Source organism: Equus caballus, chromosome 19 (assembly GCF_041296265.1).
Source record: "Equus caballus isolate H_3958 breed thoroughbred chromosome 19, TB-T2T, whole genome shotgun sequence".
Taxonomy (NCBI): domain Eukaryota; kingdom Metazoa; phylum Chordata; class Mammalia; order Perissodactyla; family Equidae; genus Equus; species Equus caballus.
This window is the reverse complement of record NC_091702.1, coordinates 10,047,356-10,073,286: the sequence shown is the minus strand read 5'-3', so window position 1 is coordinate 10,073,286 and position 25,931 is coordinate 10,047,356. Positions and strand designations below refer to the sequence as shown.

The following is a 25,931-nucleotide window of genomic DNA, read 5'->3' as shown; positions in this document are numbered from 1 at the left end:
GCCCCAAAGATATTTCTGCCGCAATGTCAAGTTGGCAGCTCAACACTAGACTATGACAGACACCAGAGGAATTGACTTAGGAGTAATAGCGTTAACTAATTATAACCAGAAAGTCAAAGTTAGAAAAAAAGCTATTCCAAACTCATACTTTTTTTTAAGTCTTAGGCATTCATAGTTGTCTGCTTATTTCCTTTGTCCTTTGTCCACCATGTTCTGCTCTTCCTCTTGGGGTATCTATACCTTCATTCAGATTTCATCAGTCTTAATGAGTCCAGTTATGAACATTTACAGCACATGAAAAAACATTTTTAAAGAAGTATTAACTCACTTTTCAAAATGTTAGAATAAAACACCTGGTTTCCAGTCTAAGGAGCTTAGAAGTCACCACCCTATCCTGACAACAAATACAAAGATGAACAAACCGAAAAATCAACAACTCTTCTTAGATCTGTCAGAGAAGTGAGGTCACAGAGTAAACCACTGCCCCCAAACTGAACAGACGAAGGTGGATACAGAGAATCACAACTTCTCAGAGCAGAAACCCACAAGAGAAACCTCCAGGCAACCAACGCCAATCTAGGAAAACCCAAATTGTAACTGACAAATGGCTAGAGGCTCACTGTGGACAAGTGTGAGAGAGAAAACCTCCAAGGGGACCCAGTCATAGTGGGGGACCCCACACTGTTGGAAGTTTTACCTCCAGGAGCCCTACCAGGTCCTCGGAGTGAATATATGAGAAAAATCCACTTGCACTTCCACCAGGGGGAGGGGAAATGTAAATAATTTATTTTGAACTATGCCAGAGCTTTTGATTCTGTTTAACAAGGCCTGCCTTCAGGAGAGGTTCTTTTACCGGAGCCTAACCCTGGGGTTCTATCAGAGCCTAACGAACTTGGCAAAGAGAAATGCCCAACTCTAGCCCACTCCAGATATCCTGTCCCACCTAAGGGTGAGGGTGGGGGGTGGAGGGTCTGGCACCTGAGAAACACCTGTGAAGCGCACAGTCCAGAGGCATGGGCTCACTACAAGACTGAGACCTAATCCGACGACTGCAGAACACTCTGCCCACCCCCCACCACATTACACGGGCCTACTTATGGCAGTTTCTTCTACCCAGTACATCATGTCCACCTTGTGACAAAAAATTACAAGGTAGCCTAAAAGGCAAAAACCACAGTCTGAACAGATTGAACAAGCATCAGAACCAGAGTCTGACACGGCAAGAATGTTGGAATTATTGGACCAGTAAGTTTTTAAAACCTATGATTAAAATGAAAAGGGTTTTAAAGAGAAAAGTAGACAACATGCAAAAATAGATGGACAATGTAAGCACAGAGATGGAACTTCTAAGACAGTATCAAAGAGAAATGCTAGAGATCCAAAACACTATAACAGAAATGAAGAAAGTCTTTGATTGGCTCATTAGGAGACTAGACATCGCCAAGGAAAACATCTCTGAGCTTGAGGATATGACAAGAGAACTAAAAAGCTTTTAAAACTGAAAAGCAAAGAGAAAAAAATATAAGAGAATATGAAAGAACTTTGGGACAACTATAAAAGGTGTAATGGGCCAGCCCTGATGGCCTAGTGGTTAAAGTTTAGTGCACTCCACTTTGGCAGCCTAGGTTCAGTTCCCAGGTGCAGAACCACACCACTCATCTGTCAGTGGCCATGCTATGGATGCAGCTTACATTAAAAAAAAAAGTGGGGGGGGAAGACTGACAACAGATGTAAGCTCAAAGCAAATCTTCCCCAGCAAAAAAAAAAAAAAAAAAAAAAAAGGTGTAACATGTTCATAATAGAAACACCAGAAGGAGAAGAAAGAGAGAAAGGAAAATAAGAATGTGAAACAATGACTAAGAATTTTCTCCAAATTAATGTCAGACACCAAACCACAGATCCCAAGAACTTCAGAGAACACCAAGTAGGATACATGCCCCATAAAAACACACTCAGGCATATCATCTCCAAACTACAAAAAACCAAGGATAAAGAAAAAATTCTGAAAGAAGTCAGAAGATAAAAACACCTTAACTATAGAGGAACAAAGATGAGACTTATATCCAACTCCTCTTCAGAAATCATGCAAGCAAGAAAACAGTGGAATGAAATATTTAAAGGTTGAGAGAGAAAAAATACACCAGCCTAGAATTCTGTACCCTGAGAAATTATTCCTCCAAGGTGAAAGAGAAATAAGACTTTCTCAGACAAACAAAAATTAAGGGAATTTGTTGCTAGATCTGCTTTGCAAGAAATTTTACAAGAAGTTCTTCAGAAAGACGGAAAAGAATGTATGACAGAAACTCAGATCAACATAAAGGAAGAGCATCAGAGAAGGAATAAGTAAGGTAAAATAAACGCTTCTGCTTTCCTCATTCTTAATTAGTCTAACAGACTATAACAAGTGAGAATATCTATATTAGTTTCAGAGAAGACTTCAGAGCAAGGAAAATTATTAGGGATAAAGAGAGGTATTATATAATGATAAAGGGGGTCAATACTCCAAGAAAATATAATAATCCTTAACAACAGAGCCTCAAAATACGTGAGGCAAAAGCTCATAAAACTGCAAGGACAAATAGATGAATCCATTACTACAGCTGGAGACATTAACACCCTTTTATCAAAAATGGATAGATCCAGCAGGCAGAAAATCAGTAAGGACACAGTTGAACTTAACAGCATTATCAATTAACTGATATAATTGGCATCTATGGACTATTTACTATGGATGTTGTTACATCCAATGACAGCAGAATATACATTCTTCTCAAGCTCACATAAAACATTCAGCAAGAGAGACCACATTCTGGGCCATAAAACATATCTTAACAAATTTAAAAGAACAAAAATCATAAAATTTCTGAGCACAGACCACAATGAAATTAAACTAGAAATCAAACAGAAAGAACTGGGAAATCCCAAAATACTTGGGGATCAAACAATACACTTCTGAATAACATATGGGTCAAAAAAGAAATTGCAAGAGAAATTTAAAAATACTCTGAACCAAATGAAAACGAAAATACAACTTATTGAAATTTGTGGGATGCAACAAAAGCAATGCTTAGAGGGAAATTTATAGCATTGAACACATTTATTAGAAAAGAGGAAATATCTAAAATCCATAACCTAAGCTTCCACTCTAGGAAACGAGAAAAAGAAGAGCAAATTGATTCCAAAATAAGCAGAAGAAAAGAATTAATAAGAATTAGAGCAGAAATCAATGAAATTGAAACGCAAATCAATGGAGAAAAATTTAAAAAACCTAAAGATAGTTCTTTGAAAAGATCAACAAAATTGATAATCTTCAAGCAAACTAACAAAGAAAAAGAGAGAAGACACAAATTGCTAGCATCAGAAATGAAGAGGAGACATCACTAGAGATTCCATGAATATTAAAAGGACAATAAAGGAATACTACAAATAACTCTATGCCCACAAATGTGATAACCTAGATGAAATAAACCAATTCCTTGAAAGAAATGCAAAAACACACAAGAATACACAGACCATCTGAACAGAATTATATCTATTAAAGAAAGTGTATCAATAATTAATAAACTTCCCAAAACAGAAAGCACCAGGCCCAGATGGGTTCACTGGTAAATTCTACCAAACACTTAAGGAAAAAATTACACCAATTCTCAATTCCAGAAGATAGAAGCAAAGAAAACGTTTCCCAAGTCATTTGATGAGGCCAGCATTACCCTAATACCAAAATCAACAAAGACATTAGGAGAAAAGAAAACTACAGATCAACAGCTTTCACGGACATAGATGCGAAAATCTTCAACAAAATATTAGCAAATGAAATCCAAAAATTTATAAAAAGAATTATACACCACAACCAAATGAGATTAATTGCAGGTATGCAAAGCTGATTCAACACTCAAAAATCAATTAATGTAATCTATTGCATCAACAGGCTAACGAAGAAACATCACATGATCACATAGACAGATGCAGAAAAAACATTTGACAAAATCCAATATCCATTCATGATATAAACTCTCAACAAACTAGGAACAGAGAGGAACTTCCTCAAGTTTACAAAGAACATTTACAAAAAACCTACAGCTAACATCATACTTAATAGTGAGAAATTTGAAGCTTTCCTGCTAAGATCAAGAACAAGACAAGGATGCCCCTTCTCAACATTGCTATTTAGCATCATACTGGAAGTCCCAGCCAATGCAGTGACAAGATGCTAACGCAAGCTAAGACAAGAAAAGGAAATAACAGGTATATAGATTGGGAAGGAAGAAATAAAACTGTCTTTGTTCACAGATGACATGATTGCCTGTGCTGAAAATCTGAAAGAATCAACAAAAAAACTCTTAGAACTAGTAAGCAAGGTTGCAAGATACAAGGATAATACACAAAAGTCAACAACTTTCCCATATACCTTGAACACGAAATTTGAAATTAAAAATACATTACTATTTACTTTACTACCCCCCCCCCCAAAATGAAGTAGTTAGGTATAATCCTAACAAACTCTAACAAAATATGTGCAAGCTCTATATGAGGAAAACTATAAAACTCGGTTGAACGAAACAAAAAACTAAATAAATGGAGAGATATTCTGTGTTTGTTGATAGGAAGACTCAATATTGTCAGGATATCAATTCTTCCAACTCGATCCACAGATTTAACTCAGTCCCAGTCAAAACCCCAGCAAGCGATTCTGTGGCTGTGGATAAACAGACTCTGAAGTTCACGTGGAGAGGCAGAGGACCCAGAAAAGCCACCTCCATATTCAAGGAGAGGAACCAAGTTGTGGGACTGATGCTACCTGACTTACTATAAAGCCACAATAATCAAGACAGTGTGGTACTGGTAAAAGAAAAGACAAAGAGATTAATGAAACAGAATAGAGAGTCTAGAAATAGACCTGCATAAATAAAATTAAAGACAGTCTCTTTAACACATGTGCTGAAACAACTAGAAGATATCCACGTCCGAAAGAAAAAAGAAAGAAAAAGGAATCTAGACACAGATCTTACACCTTTCACAAAAATTAACTCAAATGGATCATAGACTTAAATGTAAAATGCAAAACTATAAAACTCCTAAAAGGTAAACAGGAGAAAACTTAGATGACCTTGGGTATGTTGATGACTGTTTAGATGCAACACCAAAGACAAGATTCAGGAAAGAAATAATTGATAAGCTGGACTCCATCAAATTTAAAAACTTCTGCTCTGCAAAAGAGAATTTCAAGAGAACTGGAAGACATGTGACAGACTGGGAGAAAATATTTGCAAAAAACACATCTGACAAGGTCAGCCCCCTGGCCGAGTGGTTAAGTTGGTGTGTTCCACTTTGGCGGCCCAGGGTTTCACCAGTTCAGATCCTGGGCACAGACATGGCACCGCGCATCAGACCATGCTGAGGTGGTATCCCACACAGCACAACCAGAAGGATCTACAACTAGAATCTACGACTATGTACTAAAGGGCTTTGGGGAGAAGAAGAAGAAGGAAAAACAAAAGAAGATGACGACTGGCAACAGATGTTAGATACAGATGTTAGCTCAGGTGCCAATCTTTAAAAAAAAACACATCTGACAAAGGACTGTTATCCAAAATACACAAAAAAACTCTTAAAATTCAACAATAAGAAAAAAATATTATTTTAAAGTGGTCAAAAGACCTGAACAAACACCTCAGCAAAAAGATATACAGATAGAAAGCATATGAAAAGCTGTTCAACATCATATGTCTCAGAGAAATTAAAACAACGAGATAACCACTACACACACACTTACTAGAATGTCCCAAATCCAAAACACCAACCCCACCAAATGCTGGTGAGGATATAGTAAAAGGAACTCTCATTCACTGCTGCTGGGAGTGCAAAGTGACAGAGCCGTGGTGGAAGACAGTTTGGTGGTTTGTTCCAAAATTATACATACTCTGACCATGTGACCCAGAAACCACACTCTCTGGTATTTACCCAAAGGAGATGAAAATCTATGTCCACACGAAAAATTGCACGTGGATATTTATGGCAGCTGTATTCATAACTGCCCAAATTTGGAAGCAACCAAAACACCCTTCAGTAGGTGATTGATAAATAAACACCCAGAAAATCGAATATTATTCAGTACTAAAAAGAAAGAGCTATCAAGCCATGAGAAGACATGAAGGAAACTTAAATGCAAATTACTAGGTGAAAAAAGCCAATCAGAAAAGCCTACATAACACATGATTCCAACTAGATGACATTCTAGAAAAGGCAAAACTATAGAGGCAGCAAACAGATCAGTGGTTGCCAGCCCTTAGAGGGGAAGGAGGGATGAATAGGCAGAACACAGAGGATTTTTAGGTTAGTGTAACTATTCTGTATGATACTACAATGGTGGATACACGGCATTATACACTTATCAAAACCCATAGAATGTACAACATCAAGAGAGAACTCTAACGCAAACTACAGATTTGGGGTGATAATGATGTATCAAATGTAAGTTCATTGATTGTAACAAACGTGTCACTATGGTGTGGGATGTAGATTGTGGTGGAAGTTGTAGGTGTGTAGGGGCAGAGGGTATTTGGGAACTCTCTGTACCTTGCACTAGTTTTTGCTGTGAACTGAAAACTGCTCTAAAAATTAAAGTTTATTAATTTTTTTAAAAAGTCAGCATAAAGCATTTGTGAAGTGTAATGATACAAAATGTAATTTTACAAATCAAGTGTTATGGGGCCAGCCATGTGGTGCAGGGGTTAAGTTCGCACGTTCTGCTTTGGTGGCCCAGGGTTCACCGGTTTGGATCCCGGGTGTGGACATGGCACCACTTGGCAAGCCATGCTGTGGTAGGAGTCCCACATATAAAGTGGAGGAAGATGGGCACGGATGTTAGCTCAAGCCCAGTCTGAGTGAAGGGTGAAGGGATGGAAGACAATACTCCAAGCTAATAATGAACAAAAGAAAGCAGGTGTTGCCATACTTATATCAGACAAAGTAGACTTCAAAGCAAAACAGATAAAGAAAGACAAAGGGGGCAGTACATAATGATGAAAGGGACACTCCACCAAGATGACATAACACTTATAAATATATATGCACCCAACACAGGAACACCAAAATTTGTAAAGAAACTATTAACAAAACTAAAAGGAGACATCAACAACAATACAATAATAGTAGGGGACCTCAACACCCCATTAATACCAATGGATAGATCATCCAGAAAGAAAATCAACAAGGAAATTATAGAATTAAATGAAAAATTAGAGCAGATGGCCTTAATAGATATATATAGAACACCTCATCCAAAAACAGCAGGTTACACATTCTTCTGAAGTGCGCATGGAACATTCTCAAGGATAGACCATATCTTGGGAATCAAAGCAAGCATCAATAAGTTCAAGAGGGTCGAAATAATATCGAGCATCTTTTCGGATCATAATGCTATGAAACTAGAAATCAACTACAAGAATAAAGCTGGGAAAGGGGCAAAAATGTGGAGACTAAACAACATGCTACTGAACAAACAATGGATTATTGAAGAAATCAAATATTATCTGGAGACAAATGAAAATGAAAACACACCATACCAACTTATTTGGGATGCAGCAAAGGCAGTCCTAAGAGGGAAATTCATTGCAACACAGGCTCACCTCAATAAGCAAGAAAAATCTTACATAAACAATCTCAAACGACACCTAACAGAATTAGAAAAAGAAGAACAAACAAAGCCCAAAGTCAGTCGAAGGAGGGAAATAATAAAAATTAGAGCAGAAATAAACGATATTGAAACAAAAAAGACAGTAGAAAGGATCAATGAAACGAAGAGTTGGCTCTTCGAAAAAATTAACAAAATCGATAAACCCTTAGCCAGACTCACTAAGAAAAAAAGAGAGAAGTCTCAAATAAATAAAATTAGAAATGAGAGAGGAGAAATCACAACAGACACAGAAATACAAAGGATCCTAAGAGAATACTATGAAAAACTATATGCCAACAAATTGAACAACCTAGAAGAAATGGATAAATTCCTAGACTCTTATAACCTCCCCAAACTGAATAAGGAAGAAATAGAGAATCTGAATAGACCAATCACAAGTAAAGAAACAGAAACAGTAATCAAAAACCTCCCCAAAAATAAGAGTCCAGGACCAGACGGCTTCTCTGCAGAATTCTACCAAACATTCAAAGAAGATTTAATATCTATCCTTCTCAAACTATTCCATAAAATAGAGGAAGATGGAGCACTCCCTAATACATTCTATGAAGCCAACATCACCCTGATCCCCAAACCTGACAAGGACAACACAAACAAGGAGAATTACAGGCCAATATCACTGATGAACATAGATGCAAAAATCCTCAACAAAATTTTGGCAAACTGAATACAGCAATACATCAAAAAGATTATACACCATGATCAAGTGGGATTTATACCATGGACACAGGGATGGTTCAACATCTGCAAGTCAATCAACGTGATTCACTACACTAACAAAATGAGAAACAAAAACCACATGATCATCTCAATAGACGCAGAGAAAGCATTCCACAAGACCCAACATCCATTTATGATAAAAACCCTCAATAAAGTATGTATAGAAGGAAAGTACCTCAACATAATAAAGGCCATATATGACAAACCCACAGCCAACATCATACTCAACAGACAAAAACTGAAACCCATCCCTCTCAGAACAGGAACAAGACAAGGGTGCCCACTTTCACCACTCTTATTCAACATACTACTGGAGGTGTTGGCCAGAGCAATTCGGCAGGAAAAAGAAATAAAAGGAATCCAAATAGGCAACAAAGAAGTAAAACTCTCGCTGTTTGCAGATGACATGATCTTATATATAGAAAACCCCAAAGAATCCATAGGAAAACTATTAGAAACAATCAACAGCTACAGCAAAGTTGCAGGGTATAAAATCAACATACATAAATCAGTACCATTTCTATATGCTAACAATGAACTAACAGAAAAAGATCTCAAGAACTCAATCCCATTCACAATCGCAACAAAAAGAATAAAATACCTTGGGATAAATTTAACCAAGGAAGTGAAAGATCTATACAACGAAAACTACAAGACTTTCTTGAAAGAAATTGATGACGACATAAAGAGATGGAAAGACGTTCCATACACATGGATTGGAAGAATAAACATAGTTAAAATGTCCATACTACCTAAAGCAATCTACAGATTCAACACTATCCCAATCAGAATCCCAATGACATTCTTTACATAAATTGAACAAAGAATCCTAAAATTCATATGGGGCAAAAAAGACCCCGAATTGCTAAAGCAATCCTGAGAAAGAAGAACAAAGCCGGAGGCATCACAATCCCTGACTTCAAAACATACTATAAAGCTACAGTAATCAAAACAGCATGGTACTGGTACAAAAACAGGTGAACAGATCAATGGAACAGAATTGAAAGCCCAGAAATAAAACCACACATCTATGGACAGCTAATCTTCGACAAAGGAGCTGAGGGCCTACAATGGAGAAAAGAAAGTCTCTTCAACAAATGGTGCTGAGAAAACTGGACAGCCACATGTAAAAGAATGAAAATCGACCATTCTTTTTCACCATTCACTAAAATAAACTCAAAATGAATCAAAGACCTAAAGATTAGGCCTGAAACAATAAGTCTTCTAGAAGAGAATACAGGCAGTACACTCTTTGACTTCAAAAGAATCAGTTTCAAAAGAATCTTTTCAGACACCATAACCCCTCAGATGAGGGAAACAATATAAAGAATAAACAAATGGGACTTCATCTGACTAAAGAGCTTCTTCAAGGCAAGGGAAAACAGGATTGAAACAAAAAAACAGCCCACTAATTGGGAAAAAATATTTACAAGTTACTTATCCGACAAAGGGTTAATCTCCATAATATATAAAGAACTCACACAGCTCAACAACAAAAAAATCAAACAACCCAATCACAAAATGGGCAGGGGACATGAACAGATATTTCTCTAAAGAAGATATACGGATGGCCAATAGACACATGAAAAGATGTTCATCATCACTAATCATCAGGGAAATGCAAATCAAAACTATACTAAGATATCACCTTACACCTGTTAGAATGGCAAAAATATCCAAAAACAAGAGTAACAAATGTTGGAGAGGCTGTGAAGAAAAAGGAACCCTCATACACTGTTGGTGGGAATGCAAACTGGTGCAGCCACTATGGAAAACAGCATGGAGATTTCTCAAAAAGTTAAAAATAGAAATACCTTATGACTCAGCCATCCCACTACTGGGTATCTCTCCTAAGAACCTGAAATCAGCAATTCCAAAAGTCCCATGCACCTCTATGTTCATTGCAGCATTGTTCACAATAGCCAAGTCATGGAACCAACCTAAGTGCCCAGCAAATGATGATTGGATAAAGAAGATATGGTATATATATACAATGGAATACTACTCAGCCATAAAAAAGGACAGAGTCCTCCCATTCACAACAACATGGATAGACCTTGAGGGTATTATGTTGAGTGAAATAAGCCAGACAGAGAAAGATGAACTCTGTATGACTCCACTCATAGGTGGTAGTTAACATATAGACAAAGACAAGTGATTGGTGGTTACCAGGGGAAAGGGGGCATAGGGGGAGGGCACTAGGGGTGAAGTGGTGTACCTACAACATGACTAATAATGATGTACAACTGTAATTTCACAAGGTTGTTAACTATCATAATCTTAATAAAAAAATCAAGTGTTAGAAAAATTAAAGAATATTCTATATTAAAACATATGTAATCCAAAAAGATAGGTCCTATATATCCCATCAACTTAACATCAAAATAGAGAGAAACTGACAAATCCACATTTATTTTGGAAGACTTTAATATTCCTTTATGATTTGCCAAATGAAATAGACAAAAATAAGTAAAAATACTTAGAATTTTAATAGCACAATTAACCAGTGTATTTAATGGCTCTATTAAAAAGTTACATTCCTAAAATAAAGCATATGCATCCTTTTCAAGCAGCTATGGAATATTTCCAAAAACTCTTTATTAATCTCTCAATAAGTTTTTCTAAGTAAGTCACATTCTCCATATTATGATGTCCATGAAAACAGACATAAATAAAAAGATAGTCAAAAAATAACTATCCACTTGGAAACTTAAAAGCATTCTTCCAAGATGTTCTTAGATTAAAAAGAAAATAAAAATTGAACTTCCACCTTATTTAAAAGTAAATGAAAATAAAACACTATTATGAAAATGTTTGTTGTTGCCAAAGCTTGTTATCACAGGAAAACTCGGTAACTTTAAATGTACTTACTAGAAAGAGACTGAAAACAAATTAACCAAGCCTTCGATGAAGTAACTAGTAAGAAAACTAGACATTTCTAAAAGGATAATAAATAAATAAATATAAATAAGAATGTAAATTAATAAAATAGAAAAGAAACAGATTTGATCAATTAAGCTAAAATCTGGTTCTTTGAAAAGGTCAATAAAATAGACAAATCTGTTTACTTTCCTTCAAAAAAAAGTTTTCTCTCTCCTCTCTTTATCTTGTCTCTCTCTCTCAATCAAACACAAATACTTAACCCAAAAAAAGAGAAAGGTGGTCATAACAGATACAGAGGAAAACTTTTAAATAAGAGGATCCTACATATTACTAAGTAACAAGAAATTTGAAATGCTAGTAAAATGCTTGATCTTCTAGGAAAATATCAATTTCCAAAATTGACTCAAGAAGAGGTAAAATCCATAAACAAGCCAATAATTATAGAGGAAGCATAAGGGACTTCAAAATTCTGTTACTCAAGAAAACTACAAGACACGCTTTTCATGAAGGAGATCTTCCAAAGCTGCGAGGAACAGGCAACTCGTGTGTTATTCACAGCACCTGGTGCGCACCGAATATGGAGGACTGCGCTATTTTTCAGATGCTGGTGTGAGCCAGTCTCTACGCTATAAAAGGAGAAAACCACAGGCCAACCTCACTGGTGAACATAGATGCAAAAATCTATGCAAAACATTAACAATTAATCCAGAAAACTATTAAAAGAACAATATTCTTCATAAATTATTTCACACATAACTAGTAATATGAGCAATTACTTCAAGGGTACAAGAAAAAACATTTTATTTTAATAATTACATATTTATTTTTATCTTCTATTTATGGTAAGTGATATGGTTTTCCCACTTACTATTCTCATAGAAAATTTCCTTTAAATATATATATATTTAAGGGTATTTATGGAAAACTGGTACACAGTGCTCATAGTCGTGGAGAAGAAGAAAGAAAGCAAATACATAAAATTTAGGGGAGCCTGAAATACATACCACAATCAAAATGGCTTTATACCAAAAATGCAAGTATAGCTTCATATTAGAAAATCTTTTAGTATTATTTACTACATTAACAGATTAAAGGAAAAAAATCATATGATCATTCCAATAGAAGATGGAAAAGCATTTATGTATTAAAATTCAATAACCATTCCTGGTTAAAAAATAAACCTTAAAGGTCTAGAAATAAAAAGGGGAATTCCTTTAACTGACAAAAGGCATCTTTAAGTAACTTATAGCAAACATCCTATGTAATACAGAAACACACCAGATGGGTTCAGATTAGATCAGAAATAAGACAAAGATGCCCTCTACAAGTTTTGCAATTCAATACTGTTCTAAGGTCCAACCCATGTTGATGAGATAAAAAGGGGGGAAGGATAACTATTAGAAACAAAACAGGAAGAGTTACTGTTTGCATATAATGTGACTGTTTTATATGTGTGGGTGTGTGTATACATATAATGAATATATAATATATTCAAGAAAATCAACCAGAAAACAAATACAAGTAACAAAAGAATTCAGTAAAGGAGCTGGAGATAAAATCAATATACAAAAATCAATACCATTCAGGAAAATTTAAAAACGTAATGAAGAAAAAGATCCCATTCCCAGCAGCAACCAAAATTATATGTCTAGGAATTAAACTAACATGAAAAGGTGAGAAAAGTATAAAACTTCATTGAGGGATTTAAAGAAGACCTATACAAATTGGGGGGAAATAGCATGTTCCATGATAAGAAGATTCAAAATTATAAAGATGTCAAATTGCTCTAGAAAGTAAATGCTGCTCCAATCTAAATCATAAGATAAAATGTTTTATGAAATCTGATAAACTGATTCTAAAGTTCATCCAGAAGAGGAAATATGATAGAAAAGCCAGGAGAACCTATAGAGCAAAACAAATGCTTGCCCTACAAACTATGAAAACATATACAGCTACAGTAGTCAAAGTGTGGTGCTGACCCATTCCTGTACGTACAATATCCGTATCCCCCCAAACTCCTCAATTGAAACCTATTCCTCAGTGTGATGGTGTTTGGAGGCAGGGTTTTGGGGGGACTAAGTCATAGGGATGGAGCTCTTGTGAATGGCATTGGTGTCCTTACAAAAGAAACCCAAGACAGCTCCCTTGTCTCTCCCACCCTACGAGGACACAGCAAGAAGACGGCCGCCTGTGCAGGAAAGGGGCTCTCACTAGACACCAAACGTTACAGCACACTCATCTTGGACTTCCCAGCCTCCAGAACCGTGAGAAATAAATACTCCATGTTGCTTATGAGATACCCTGTCTATGGTACTTTGTTATAACTGCTCAAAGGGACTAAGACACCCATTGATAGACAATAGATCAATAGCATACAACAAGAGTCCAGAAATAGACTAGAACAGAAATTAATAGGTTGTATTTCAAATCAAGGGAGAAAGGATGAAGGGGTTTAATGAATGATATTGGGACAATAAGCCATACATTCAGAAAACAACAACAAAAAACATGAAATTATAAATCTATCTCACAAAAATTAATTATAAATAGATTAAAAAGCTAACTAAAACAACAATACTATAAAAGTTTTAAACATACGATGTTTCTTCAACTTCTCTGAAATGACACTAGTGTTAACCAGAGTAAATTTCTATCGTTTGCAGCTAAAAGAACTTGACACAAAACCCTGACCAGAATTTGGCACAGGATATTAAAAAAAATTGATACAGAAAAAATACCATAAATAAAAAGATAACCATGAGAAAATATTAGCACTATATACAAAGTATAATGTCCATATTATATTAAAAACTTCTATAAATAAACAACCCAGTAAAAATTTGTACAACATATATGAACAGGTAATTAATAGAGGAAGAAATAAAAATGTCTAATAAACATATGAAAAAATGTTCAACCTCATTAGCAATAAAGAAAAAATTTAAATAACAATGAAATAATCTTTTTTACTCAAGAAAAAAGTGAAAATTTGAGAAAAATTAAGAAGACTCCAATATTAACAATTTGTAGGAAGATGGCCACTTTATAAACTATTTGCCAAATACAAATTAATGCTATCTTCTCAAGGACAATTTGGTATAATACCCATCAAAATTTTAAATTGGCATTTCCTTTCTTCTAGCAATTTCACTTCTAGGTATTCATCCTATGGAAAATATATGTACACAAGAACATAAATATAAATACTATATGTAATAATAAACATTGGAAATAATCTAAATGTTGAAAAAAGAAATGCTTAAGTAAATTATGGCATATTCTTAGTAAGGAAAATGTTGCAGCAGTTAAGAACAGGGTAGATCTATACATATTAACGAGGAACAATTTCCAACATATATATAGTTAAGTGGCAAAAGTCACAGAATGATGTGTTTAATATATTGCTTATGTTAAAAACTAGTCTATTGGGGCTGGCCTGGTGGTGCAGCAGTTAAGTTTGCACGTTCCACTTCGGGAGCCCAGGGTTTGCCTGTTCGGATCCCGGGTGTGGACCTATGCACGGCTTGTCAAGCCATGCTGTGGCAGGCGTCCCACATAAAATGGAGGAAGATGGGCACAGATGTTAGCTCAGGGCTAATCTGCCTCAAAAAAAGAAAAAAAAAAACCTAGTCTATGAAAAGATAAAGATTTTTAAAAATTATATAACTTATATATAATACATTACATACATTAAAAAAAAAATCTTCAGTAAAGGTAAAGGCACAATGAAGGATCTAGAAAGATATACACCAAACCATTAAAAGTGGTTTTATCTTCAGTAAGAAGAAAGCAATCAGCAGGATGAAAAGAGACCCACTGCCTTTTCTTCTATATACTTCTTTTATTTCATGTGTTTATGTATTACTTATATAATACAATATTTTATTAAAGAAAGTAAAGTGTGAATAATACCAAGCAAAAGAATCTCTGACAGGCAAAAACCCTCCAAATTTAAAATTTTAAACTGAATACTTCAAATTTTTTATTTTTCCACTCAAATATTATGAGATACTTTATTATTCAGATTTGAAATTCAAGAAACTATAACAAAGTTTTTTTGGTAAAAGACTAAAAAGTATCGGGCCCAAGTGGCATTTAATGTAATTATAAAAATTTGTAATAAAATTTGATACAAGTACTTAACCCTAAGAGATTTAAGAAAGTTTCTCTGTTTACAAAGACATGATATTCATTAAACGCTTTAATTCAAAGTTTATTAACATCAGCTGTTGATATTTTAAATGAAGAAATAAATATTCATTCACAGGAAAGAGGAAAAGCCATAAAATACCAGCAGAACCCCTTCTGTAGAAGTGTCTATAACTGAAATGTCTTTAGGCAGACTAAATTGCTAATTAGATTTGACAGTATTAGAAACCTATTCCATAATTTTACTCCAATTTCAGTGATTTAGAATCATGTATCAATTTAAATGTTTTGGGATCCTTTTCAAAACATGAAAACCTCATTCTAAAAATCTAAATATTCAAGGCCACTTAAAAACAAATGTTAGGGGGCTGGCCCCGTGGCCGAGTGGTTTAGTTCGCGCGCTCCGCTGCAGGTGGCCCAGTGTTTCGTTGGTTTGAATCCTGGGCACGGACATGGCACTGCTCATCAAATCACGCTGAGGCAGCGTCCCACATGCCACATCTAGAAGGACCCACAACGAAGAATATACAACTATGTACTGGGGGGCTTTGGGGAGAAAAAGGAAAACAAGAAAATCTTTTAAAAAAAAAAACCACAAATGTTACGATTAAAAACTGCCAAAATTCACCTGATTTTTATAGACAAGTCTTCCTAATGATAAAATAAAGATACATATCTGGGGAAAAATAAAACTTAACCCATCTCAACTTATAATTATGAAATTAATTGGTGTCTAATTATTCAGAAAGTAAATATATGTCTCAAAGGAATGGTCAAACTAAAATTAATAATTATATTTAGTAATTATCAATAGTTAATGAACAAACTCAATGTATAAAAGTGTAAATTACCTCTAATATAGAGAAATTCTCGAAAAACATTCAAAGTCTATTTATTTTCTGTACTTTTCTTCCAAATTAAATAAATGACAGAAAAGAATAACATACCCCAACCTTTCTGTTTTGGATTCATTGTCAATTTTGTACTGTTCAAAATCTTGGCTAAGAAACTGTAGCTTTTCCTGAAGTTTCTTTTCACGTTCCACACTTCCTTGATAAAATTTCATCTCTTTTTCCATCGCTTTCACTTTTTCTTCCATAGCCTTAAACTCATGGAGAATTAGATAGCTGACTCCACAGAACTTACAAACTTTTTCTTCAGGGGACATCTAGAAGATAGAACATACATTTACTGAAATGATATTTTTTAAGTTCTAAAAAACAGAGTTCAACTGAAGATGCAACCATACTGTCAAATGAAGTAAATGTATATTGTACAATGCTATGGAGTAACAGTCATGACATTACCTACATCTGAATAAAATTTTTAAAACTGGCACAATATTGACAATGACACAAAATTTTAGAATTAGAAAAGGGTCTTTCAGAGTAATTATTTCTCCATAGTATCTCTAAGGAAGATTGACTTTTGAAATATTTTCCATAAAATAAAACTAAAAATGACAAAAACATCTTTACAATTCTAGAGTTCTTCATGAAGTGGGAAGAAATGCTGGCCTTTCACTGCCAACTGCACTGTGATCCTGGAAATGCCTCTTGGCTTTTTCAGATCTTATTTTCCTCATTTATAAAATTACAGCTTTGGACCAAATGAACTCTAAATTCCTGTTCAGTTTTAACATATTAAGATTTTTACAGAATTTAACATTCTGTCAGAAAACTACAAATAGGAAAAACACTTTGAACCTAATCTCTTCTCCCTAAATCGGTTCTTTTCCCCCAGGGAGGCATGGTTACACCCATTTTATTGATAGGGAAATGGAGACTATTGAAGTTAAATAACCAGCCCATAGACGGAGAAGTTGGCATGAAACCCAGGTCTATAGAAAACCAGTACCTATGCCTGTAGCCTATAACCACCCATGTATTTATCTACCACGTGTATGTCAGCTAAAACCTCGTACTTCCTTCTGATCAAATATTCATATATCTCTGGCCTGCATAGAGGCAGTGAAAAATGGAATTTTAGTAAAGTCAAGAGAGAGGTAATTCTTTTTTCTGTCTCAAGTATATAAATATTCCTCAAGTAGCTTCCACTTGTCTTGAAGAAAGACAGCTTCATTACATACTTGCTCCAGGGTGCTAAAATGAAAGCAACACTTGGATTATTCCGGAGTACTTACTCTTAATGCAACCTCCCTTAAGACTCTATAAGCTGCTCTCGTAACTAAGAGTGATGCCACCATATCTCCTACCAATGCCATCACACAAGAGTCAGTTGAAACAAACTAATAATACATTTTTGGACAGTAAGATTTTGCTCATTTAAACTTCAATAATAAAAATTTCAAATTAAAAACCATAAAAATACTATGGGATACAGATGAATGACAACATCAAACATCTAAATGCCACTGATACCAAATTTATAGATTTATAAAACCAGAGATTTGAAAGAAATCATAAAGATACCTAGCTCAAGCTCTGGATAGGTTCATTGAGTCTGTTCCGTCCTAGATAAATTGCTATCAGACTCTATTTCAACATCCCAAATGATGGGAAACTACTTTGTAAAACAGCCTGTTCTACCTTCTGATGGTTTTGTCTATCAAGAAGTTGTTTTTCAGGGCCAGCCCAGTGGCGCAGCAGTGAAGTTCACACATTCCGCTTCGGCGGCCTGGGTCTCATCGGTTTGGGTCCCAGGTGTGGACATGGCACCGCTGGGCAAGCCACGTTATGGTAGGTGTCCCACATATAAAGTAGAGGAAGGTGGGCATGGATGTTAGCTCAGGGCCAGTCTTCCTCAGCAAAAAAAGAGGAAGATTGGCAGCAGATGTTAGCTCAGGGATAATCTTCCTCAAAAAAAAAAAAAAAATATGAAAGAAATTGTTTCTCATGCTGACTCCTAATCTGCCTCCCTGGAGCATCCACTGATCCCAGATCTCCTAAGAACCATGGGGAACAACCCCAAGCCTCCCCCTAATATTTGAAGACAGCTCTCAGGAAACTCCATATCTTCTCTTCTCCAGGTCAACACTTCCAAAGCCTTCAGCTCTTTCCCACGTGACATAGCTTCAGATTTCTTCCTCATGTTACATCATTTTCTCTGACTTGTTCCAGCGTTCTCCATCTGTTTCAAAGCATGGTGCCAGTACTGAATACTTCAGTGTGGTTGGTTGGTTCTCACCAAAACAGAGTAAGAGAGGACTCAAACTCCCCTCATTCTAATATCTCACTGGAAATATCATTAGTAATATCTTCTAATGCAACCTTAGATCACAATAGTCTTTTGTGTTTTTAACAATTATATATTGCTATCATATACTTTAATTGGCATTTATATTAAATAAAGCCCCTATCTAAAGAAACGCCACAGTGCAAAACTATTTGTCATTACACTGAATATAACAATCCATTCCTTCTCACCTATGTCCCCTTTTTTAGAGAATCCACCTTCCACAGTCCTGGCTGCTCTGTTTGGTAATGTAACTAAACCATGCCTCCTCCACCCATCCACCATAGCCTTGGCTGATGATGACTAGACATCAGACCCAGAAGAACCAAGCCCTAAACTGGGATGAGCCAACTAGGCCTGTAAGTGTTAAAGACCTGGGCATTTAGGACACCTTTAGGGCAGCCAAAATGGAGAACGGTCATGTGCAAGGTATACAGTCAGCCACCTTACTGGAATGAGAGGGAAAAACGGGCAGACACACAGGGGGAAAATAAGACAAAGACACTGTGGATTCAGAGTAAGAGAGAAGAAAATGGAACCAGTCACTGCCATACCCAACGACCTTCCCACTCCTCACTTCAGTCCCTCTTGAGATCTAGGTGCCCTACTTGCCCTTTAGGATCCATGCCCCACCTTCCTCCACTATCCTCTTTTCCTCCTTAAGCTACCTATTCCTTGAAACCAAGAACCCCCATCCTTTTATGTGAGCATTTGGTTTTTCATATCCAAGTGCAGAATTATAAATGTAAATAAATTAATATATATTTTTATAAATATACACACATATATAAATCTTAGATTCATATATATATATATATGAAGATATGTGTGTCTTAGACTCAGCCTTTAGTTATTGACTTTGGTATCTAGGAAATTCTAAGCTTTCTGTCTTTTTCAAAATTGATCCTTGTAAGTTGTTTTATCCATCTAATTCATTGATTAAAAATGTTGAATATGACAAAGTTGAGGATAGAACGCCATAGCCTGTCTTATCTCCTTGGTTGATACCAATCTGTTACTCAGTACATTTCAGGTACAACCCTTCAACTGGCTTATTAACCTACCCAATTATCTTTATAACCAGCCTATATTTATTCCTATTATCTTCAGGAATATTATGAGAAATTTTGCCCAAGGCCCTTATAAAGTCCATACATTCTATGCCTACTGCAGCTCCTGGATCCAGTAACTACAAGAATGGAATGGCAAAGCCCACCTCTAGTTCTCTCAATGAACATAAAATTGGCCCAAGGGTTACTGTTTTCTCTAATATATTCTCACAAATCACCCTTTAATACTACATTCTAGAGTCTTGTCTCGGATTGACATTAAGTTCACTATCCATGATCCCTGGTCACTGTACGTGGAATGGCATTTGCACATCACCCTTTAATACTACATTCTAGAGTCTTGTCTCGGATTGACATTAAGTTCACTATCCATGATCCCTGGTCACTGTACGTGGAATGGCATTTGCACATCACCCTTTAATACTACATTCTAGAATCTTGTCTCGGATTGACATTAAGTTCACTATCCATGATCCCTGGTCACTGTACGTGGAATGGCATTTGCACATCACCCTTTAATACTACATTCTAGAGTCTTGTCTCGGATTGACATTAAGTTCACTATCTACAATCCCTGGTCACTGTACGTGGAATGGCATTTGCACATCGTGTCCTCAAAGATCACCAACGGTAGCTGTGCAATCCCACTCAAAGGTACCATCAGTCCTCAGAAACACAATTCACCCAGGTCAAGACCCTGAGCTAATTCAGAGCAGACGGGTATTTTCTGACAATCTCTCTGCCCACTGTGAGTTTCAGTTCCTTCTCACCAATGTGAAAATTGTATTGCTTACTCCAAGGCACTTTCATCCTTAACCTTTTGCCTGTTAATCACAGTTCCTGCTCTGCTCCTGGTAAAGTGCCCCATCCTGGTTCTAAAGAAAATTCTTGCTGGGTGGAGCTTATTTGCAGCCTGATGTACAAAACAGGAGTGGTATAAACTTTACAGTTGTAAAAGCCGTTACAATGTTATTCCACCATAGCAATCATTGAGGGCGGGGGGAGTGAAAGTAGAAATAAGTGAAGTAATAGATTTCATAGAACAAGTCTTCTAAAGTTCAGCAAAGAAAGCCAAAACACGCCATTCATTATGACCTTGGAAACAAGACAACCAAATTATGAAATAAAAGGTCCACAAGAGTAGTCTCCAGACTTCGCCTAGTACCACTTGAGTCACTGGCGACCTGTGTTAAATAAGTTTACTGAGCAAAAGTTTTCAATGCTGTTAAATTGTAAATAGCTTTCTCTAAGTAAAACCGCAACAGAAAAAATTTAATAACCCTTTCAAATTCTCAGTGTCTGCATGGGCTAATTACTTAGGACATTTGTGTGAAACTTGAAAAGATACAAAATACTATAATTATGTTCCCAAATGAAGTAAGTAAAAGTTGTCTGTTTTTTGTGAAATGTAATTTGTGCTTCATTCTGAGGACCTGGCTCATTTTGTAAGGAAGTAAGGACAAGCTGTCATCTTGGGCAAAAGGGCTGTCGTTAGTCATTAGCAGGGCAATTGCCGTCTGCAGGATGTACTTTGGACGAGGCATCAACAAATGCAGAACCACTTAAAAATACATTATAACCCAAACTTCTCAAATGCAGTGTTTGTACTTTTTAAATTATAGTTATTTAATATAAAAATGATGCAAATTTTTTAAAAGATTAAATTAGGCTTCCGATCCTTCCAAAGCTCTTATCTGTGCTTCAACGGGACAGGCACTCAGTCACCTCCGACAGCCCCATGGAGGCACTCTCTGCTCCTTTCTGCCCCCACCCATCCGATGATTCCTGTGCTTGGATAAGGAGCAAGAAACAGAAAAACCACTAGACAAAGGTAAGAGTGACAGCAGTACAAAATGTTAACCCTTCTAAGAGGCTTTGCATTAAAAAAAGATGACTTTACTCAAAACAATGAGTGTCTAACTAGTGAATTTCATTCAGATCAGGAGAAAACTTTGAGCCAAGACCTTTCCTCACTAATAAGTCAATTCACTACGCTACCAATAAAGAGCACCTACAAAAATCCCTACACCTACATCATACTTTGTTTTAAGGTATGTGTGCTTTCTTTTTTGTTTTTGGTGAGGAAGATTGGCCCTGAGCTAACATCTGTGGCCAATCTTCCTCTTTTTTTTTTCTCCCCAAAGCCCCAGTATATAGGTGTGTATCCTAGTTGTAAGTCATTCTAGTTCTTCTATGAGGGATGCTGCCACCACATGGCTCGAGGAGCAGTGTGTAGGTCCGTGCCCAGGATCCAAACTGTCAAACTCTCGGCCGCTGAAGTGCAGTGCACAAAATTAACCACTCAGCCATGAGGCCGGCCCCCTACATTATTCTTAACGGTGAAAAGTTTAGTGCTTTTGACCCTAAGATCAGGAACAAAGCAAGGATATCTTCTCTCTCTGCTCTTATTCAACATAATGCTGAAAGTTCTAGCAAGAGCAATAAGGCAAGAAGAGGAAATAAATGACATACATATCAGAAAGGAAGACATAAAACTATCCCGATTTGAGATGATATGATTGTCTACATAGAAAATCCCAAGGAATCTACAATAAAACTCCTAGAACTAAGAAGTTCAGCAAGGTTGCTGATTAAGATAAACAGACAGAAACCAGCGTATTTCTACACACAGCTAGTGAACACATGGCAATGAAATTACAAATGCAATTCCAATCACAATTGTTCAAAAAAATGAGACAGGTGTAAATCAAATGAAACATGTAGAGCACTTGTATGCTGAAAACTACAAAATGCTGCTGAAAAATAAAGTAGATCTAAATAAATGGAGAGACATACTGTGTTTCTGGGTTGGAAGACTAAAATATTAAAGATATCAATTTTCCTCAAGTTTACATATAGGCTTAATGTAATTCTTATCAAAATTCTAGCATGATGTTTTTTAGATACAGACAAGATTGTTCTCAAATTTATACAGAAAGGCAAAGGAACTAGAAGAGCTAAAAGAATCTTGAGAAAGAAGAATAAAGTGGGAGGAATGATTTTACCTGATTTCAAGACATACTGTAATGCTACAGCAATCAAGACTGTGTGGTATTGGCAGAAGGACAGACAGAGATCAATGGAACAGAGGACAGAACTCAGAAATTGATATACATAAATATGCCAAACTGATTTTTGTCAAAGGAGCAAAATCAATGAAAGAAAGATAGCCTTTTCCACAAATGGTGCTGGACAACTGGATAACCATAGGTTAAAAAGGGAAAAGAACCTCGATCTACACCTCACACCCCATACAAAATTAATTCAAAATGGATCATAGACTTATAAAACATAAAGGTAGGATTTTTTGAGAAAATAACCTAGGAGAAAAATTTCAGGATGTAAGCTAGGCTGAGTTCACACACTTGATACCAGAAGCAAGATCCATAAACGGAAAACTGATAACCTGGATTTCATCAAAATGTAAAACTTTTGCTCTGCAAAAGACCCTAGGAAGAGCCTGAAAAGACAAGCTACAGACTGGAAAAAAGCGTTTGCAAACCACACATCTGACAAAGCACCGGTATCTAGATCATATGAAGTACTCTCAAAACAACGGTAAAAAAATCCAATTAGAAAAGTCAAAAGACATGAAGAAACATTTTACCTAAGAGGACATACAGATGCCAAATAAGCACATGAAAAGATATTCAACACCATCAGGCACTAGGAGATTGCAAATTAAAACCACAATGAGATATCACTGCACGCCTATGAGACAAGCCAAAATAAAAACTAATGACAACATTAAATGCTGATAAAGACGCAGAGAAACTGGATCACTCGCACATTGCTGGGGAGAAGGTAAAGTGCTGCAGCCCTCTGGAAAGTTTGGCACCGTCTTAAAAAACTAAATATGCAACTACCACACAACCTAGCAACTGCACTCTTGGGCATTTATCCCAGGAAAATGAAAACATATGTTCACATAAAAACCTATACACGAATGTTTGTAGCAGCTTTATACATAATAGCCAAAAACTGGAAAAAACTCAGATGTTCTTCAATAGGTTAAACAAACTGTAGTACATTCATACCATGGAATACTACTCAGCAATAAAAAGGAATAAACTATCAATATATTCAATAACCTGAATAAAGCTCCAGAGAACTACGGTGAGTGACAAAACTAATCCCAAAAGGTTACATATTGCTTGACTCCATTTATGTAACATTCTTGAAATGACAAAATTATCGGAGACCAGATGAATGGTTGCCAAGGGTCATGAATGGGGTGGTGGGTGGGGGAAGGGGGAGGCTGAGGTGAATGACGCTATAACAGGGCACGGCAGGAACCCTTGTTGTGGCAGAACTGTACTATATCTTGACTGTATCAATGTCAACATCCTGGTTGCAGTATTGTAGTACAATTTCAGCAGATGCTACCACTGGGGAAAGCTAGGGGAAGGGTACATGGGATTTCTTGGTATCTATCATTTCTTGCAACTGCATGTAAATCTACAATGATCTCAAAATAAGAAGTTTATTTTATTTACTTTTTAAAGATTGGCACCTGAGCTAACATCTGTTGCCAATCTTCTTTTTTTTCCTTCTTCTCCCCAAAGCCCCCCAGTACATAGTTGCATATTCTACTTGTAGGTCCTTCTGGTTGTGCTGTGTGGACACCACCTCACCCTGGCTTGATCGGCAGTGCGAGGATCCAAAGTGGCGAAACCCTGGGTCGTCCTGGGTCGTTGATGCAGAGCACACGAACTTAACCACTTAGCCATGGGTCGGAACCCAGAAGTTTAATTTAAAAATTATTTTTTAAAAAAATCAATCTGGGACTAAAATCTCAGAAATTAATCCATAAAGAAATTTTATTGAGCAATTTCAAGAAACGTTGGCTTCATACATAAATTATACATGACACGCTCATATCATCTAAATATGCTTCCAAAGTCTGTTTCCTCCAATACCTATTTTTCCACTGGGGGACCTCACCTCAGTAAACTCTATGACCTCCTATGGCCAGCTAGGAAAAGTATTTTGGACTACAAAGTGACAAACGCAGACTTTTCAAGATTCCTAGTAATATTTTTTTTAAAAACTTCTTCCTAATGAATTTCTTGGGTAATAATATTAAGTGATTGGTCTCCCCAAAAATTACACAGCTTCTTCTTTCTTGCATCGTTAGGTTTTAAAACTGCAATTGCTTAAAAACACAACACACACCCCTGCACCCACACACACACACTACGTCTTCTCTAGGATGCTAGTGCTAACATTTCCATGACCATTTGCTCTTTCTTTTCCTCTACTTTAACTCAACACAAAATCTGACCCTAGCCACAGTGGCCCAAAATGACCTGGAAAATTAAGTTTATTTTTTCTGGCAATGACAACTTGTGCTTGGAAATATAAAACTGTTATTCTGAATAAATTTCAAAGTTCCAAAGTACTAAAATTACTTTGCTGAAACAGGACAAAATGAGCTGTTACTGCTGGGGAAAGGGATTGTTATCCCAGAAAGAACACCGTGCTCTCCAGCCCTTGCACTGCCGCTTCTGTTTTGTAAAATAAACAACTCCGGTCTCTTTATTTTAGTTTGTGTCCTGTGGTAATAAATATCTCCTGAAGCTAAAATCCTATTACAAGTGTTCATTTTGTCACCATTTACAAAAACAAGAGATCAGTTTTACTTTTGCAAAATAACTGATTTTTCCACTAGTTTGTTGCAGTGTTTTGACTTCTGCGTATGTTCCCTAGCAAAAACAGCAAGAAGAAAGCTGCTCATTGTTTTTTTCTAAAAGAGGACCCCATATGTCTCTAAAACGGGTTGACATTCAGGAGGGGAAGAGATATAGAATTATTACTTTGCTGATCTGTAAGTGTTGTTTTAGTTTTAAATTTTGGCAATAAAATCCTAAACACAGAACTGTACTATCATTACAAGCGCATTCTGCTTTCAGAATGCTGGATGAAAATTCTAGCAAAGCTGTTGCTTATTGGAGGTCAGAGACAGGTAGGAGGCAGCTCAGTCTAGAGAGAGAGCAGACTTAGGGACACGGTCTGAGTGCCTACAGAAGTACACTGTAGAGTCTAGCAGCAGACAAAGGGGATGAGCGTGGTCTTGCTGTCCAGCCCATGGGCCTGTTGTACATTTTCTGCCACTTGGGGAGATGGAAGTCTGACATGGATTTTATGCTCAGTCAGAAATTGTGATAAAAAGCCAAAAGATCTAGGAATGGGAGTGAAAAGATTATCTCATCCTTTCTTCC

At 36.3% G+C, this 25,931-nt stretch overlaps 1 protein-coding gene across 8 annotated transcripts in view; it reads right to left on the bottom strand.

Annotated features, from left to right (window-relative positions):
* Positions 1 to 25,931, bottom strand: part of LEKR1 (leucine, glutamate and lysine rich 1) — a 189,460-nt gene that overhangs the window by 152,392 nt on the left and 11,137 nt on the right. For 7 of the 8 annotated variants that reach the window (XM_070243169.1, XM_023623183.2, XM_023623189.2 and 4 more), the window contains one exon: positions 16,393 to 16,613. The exons of the other annotated variant lie outside the window; for it this stretch is intronic. In XM_070243169.1, coding sequence (XP_070099270.1) covers positions 16,393 to 16,613 — 221 coding nt within the window. The remainder of the gene's footprint in view (positions 1 to 16,392; positions 16,614 to 25,931) is intronic. 8 annotated transcript variants of the gene reach the window in all.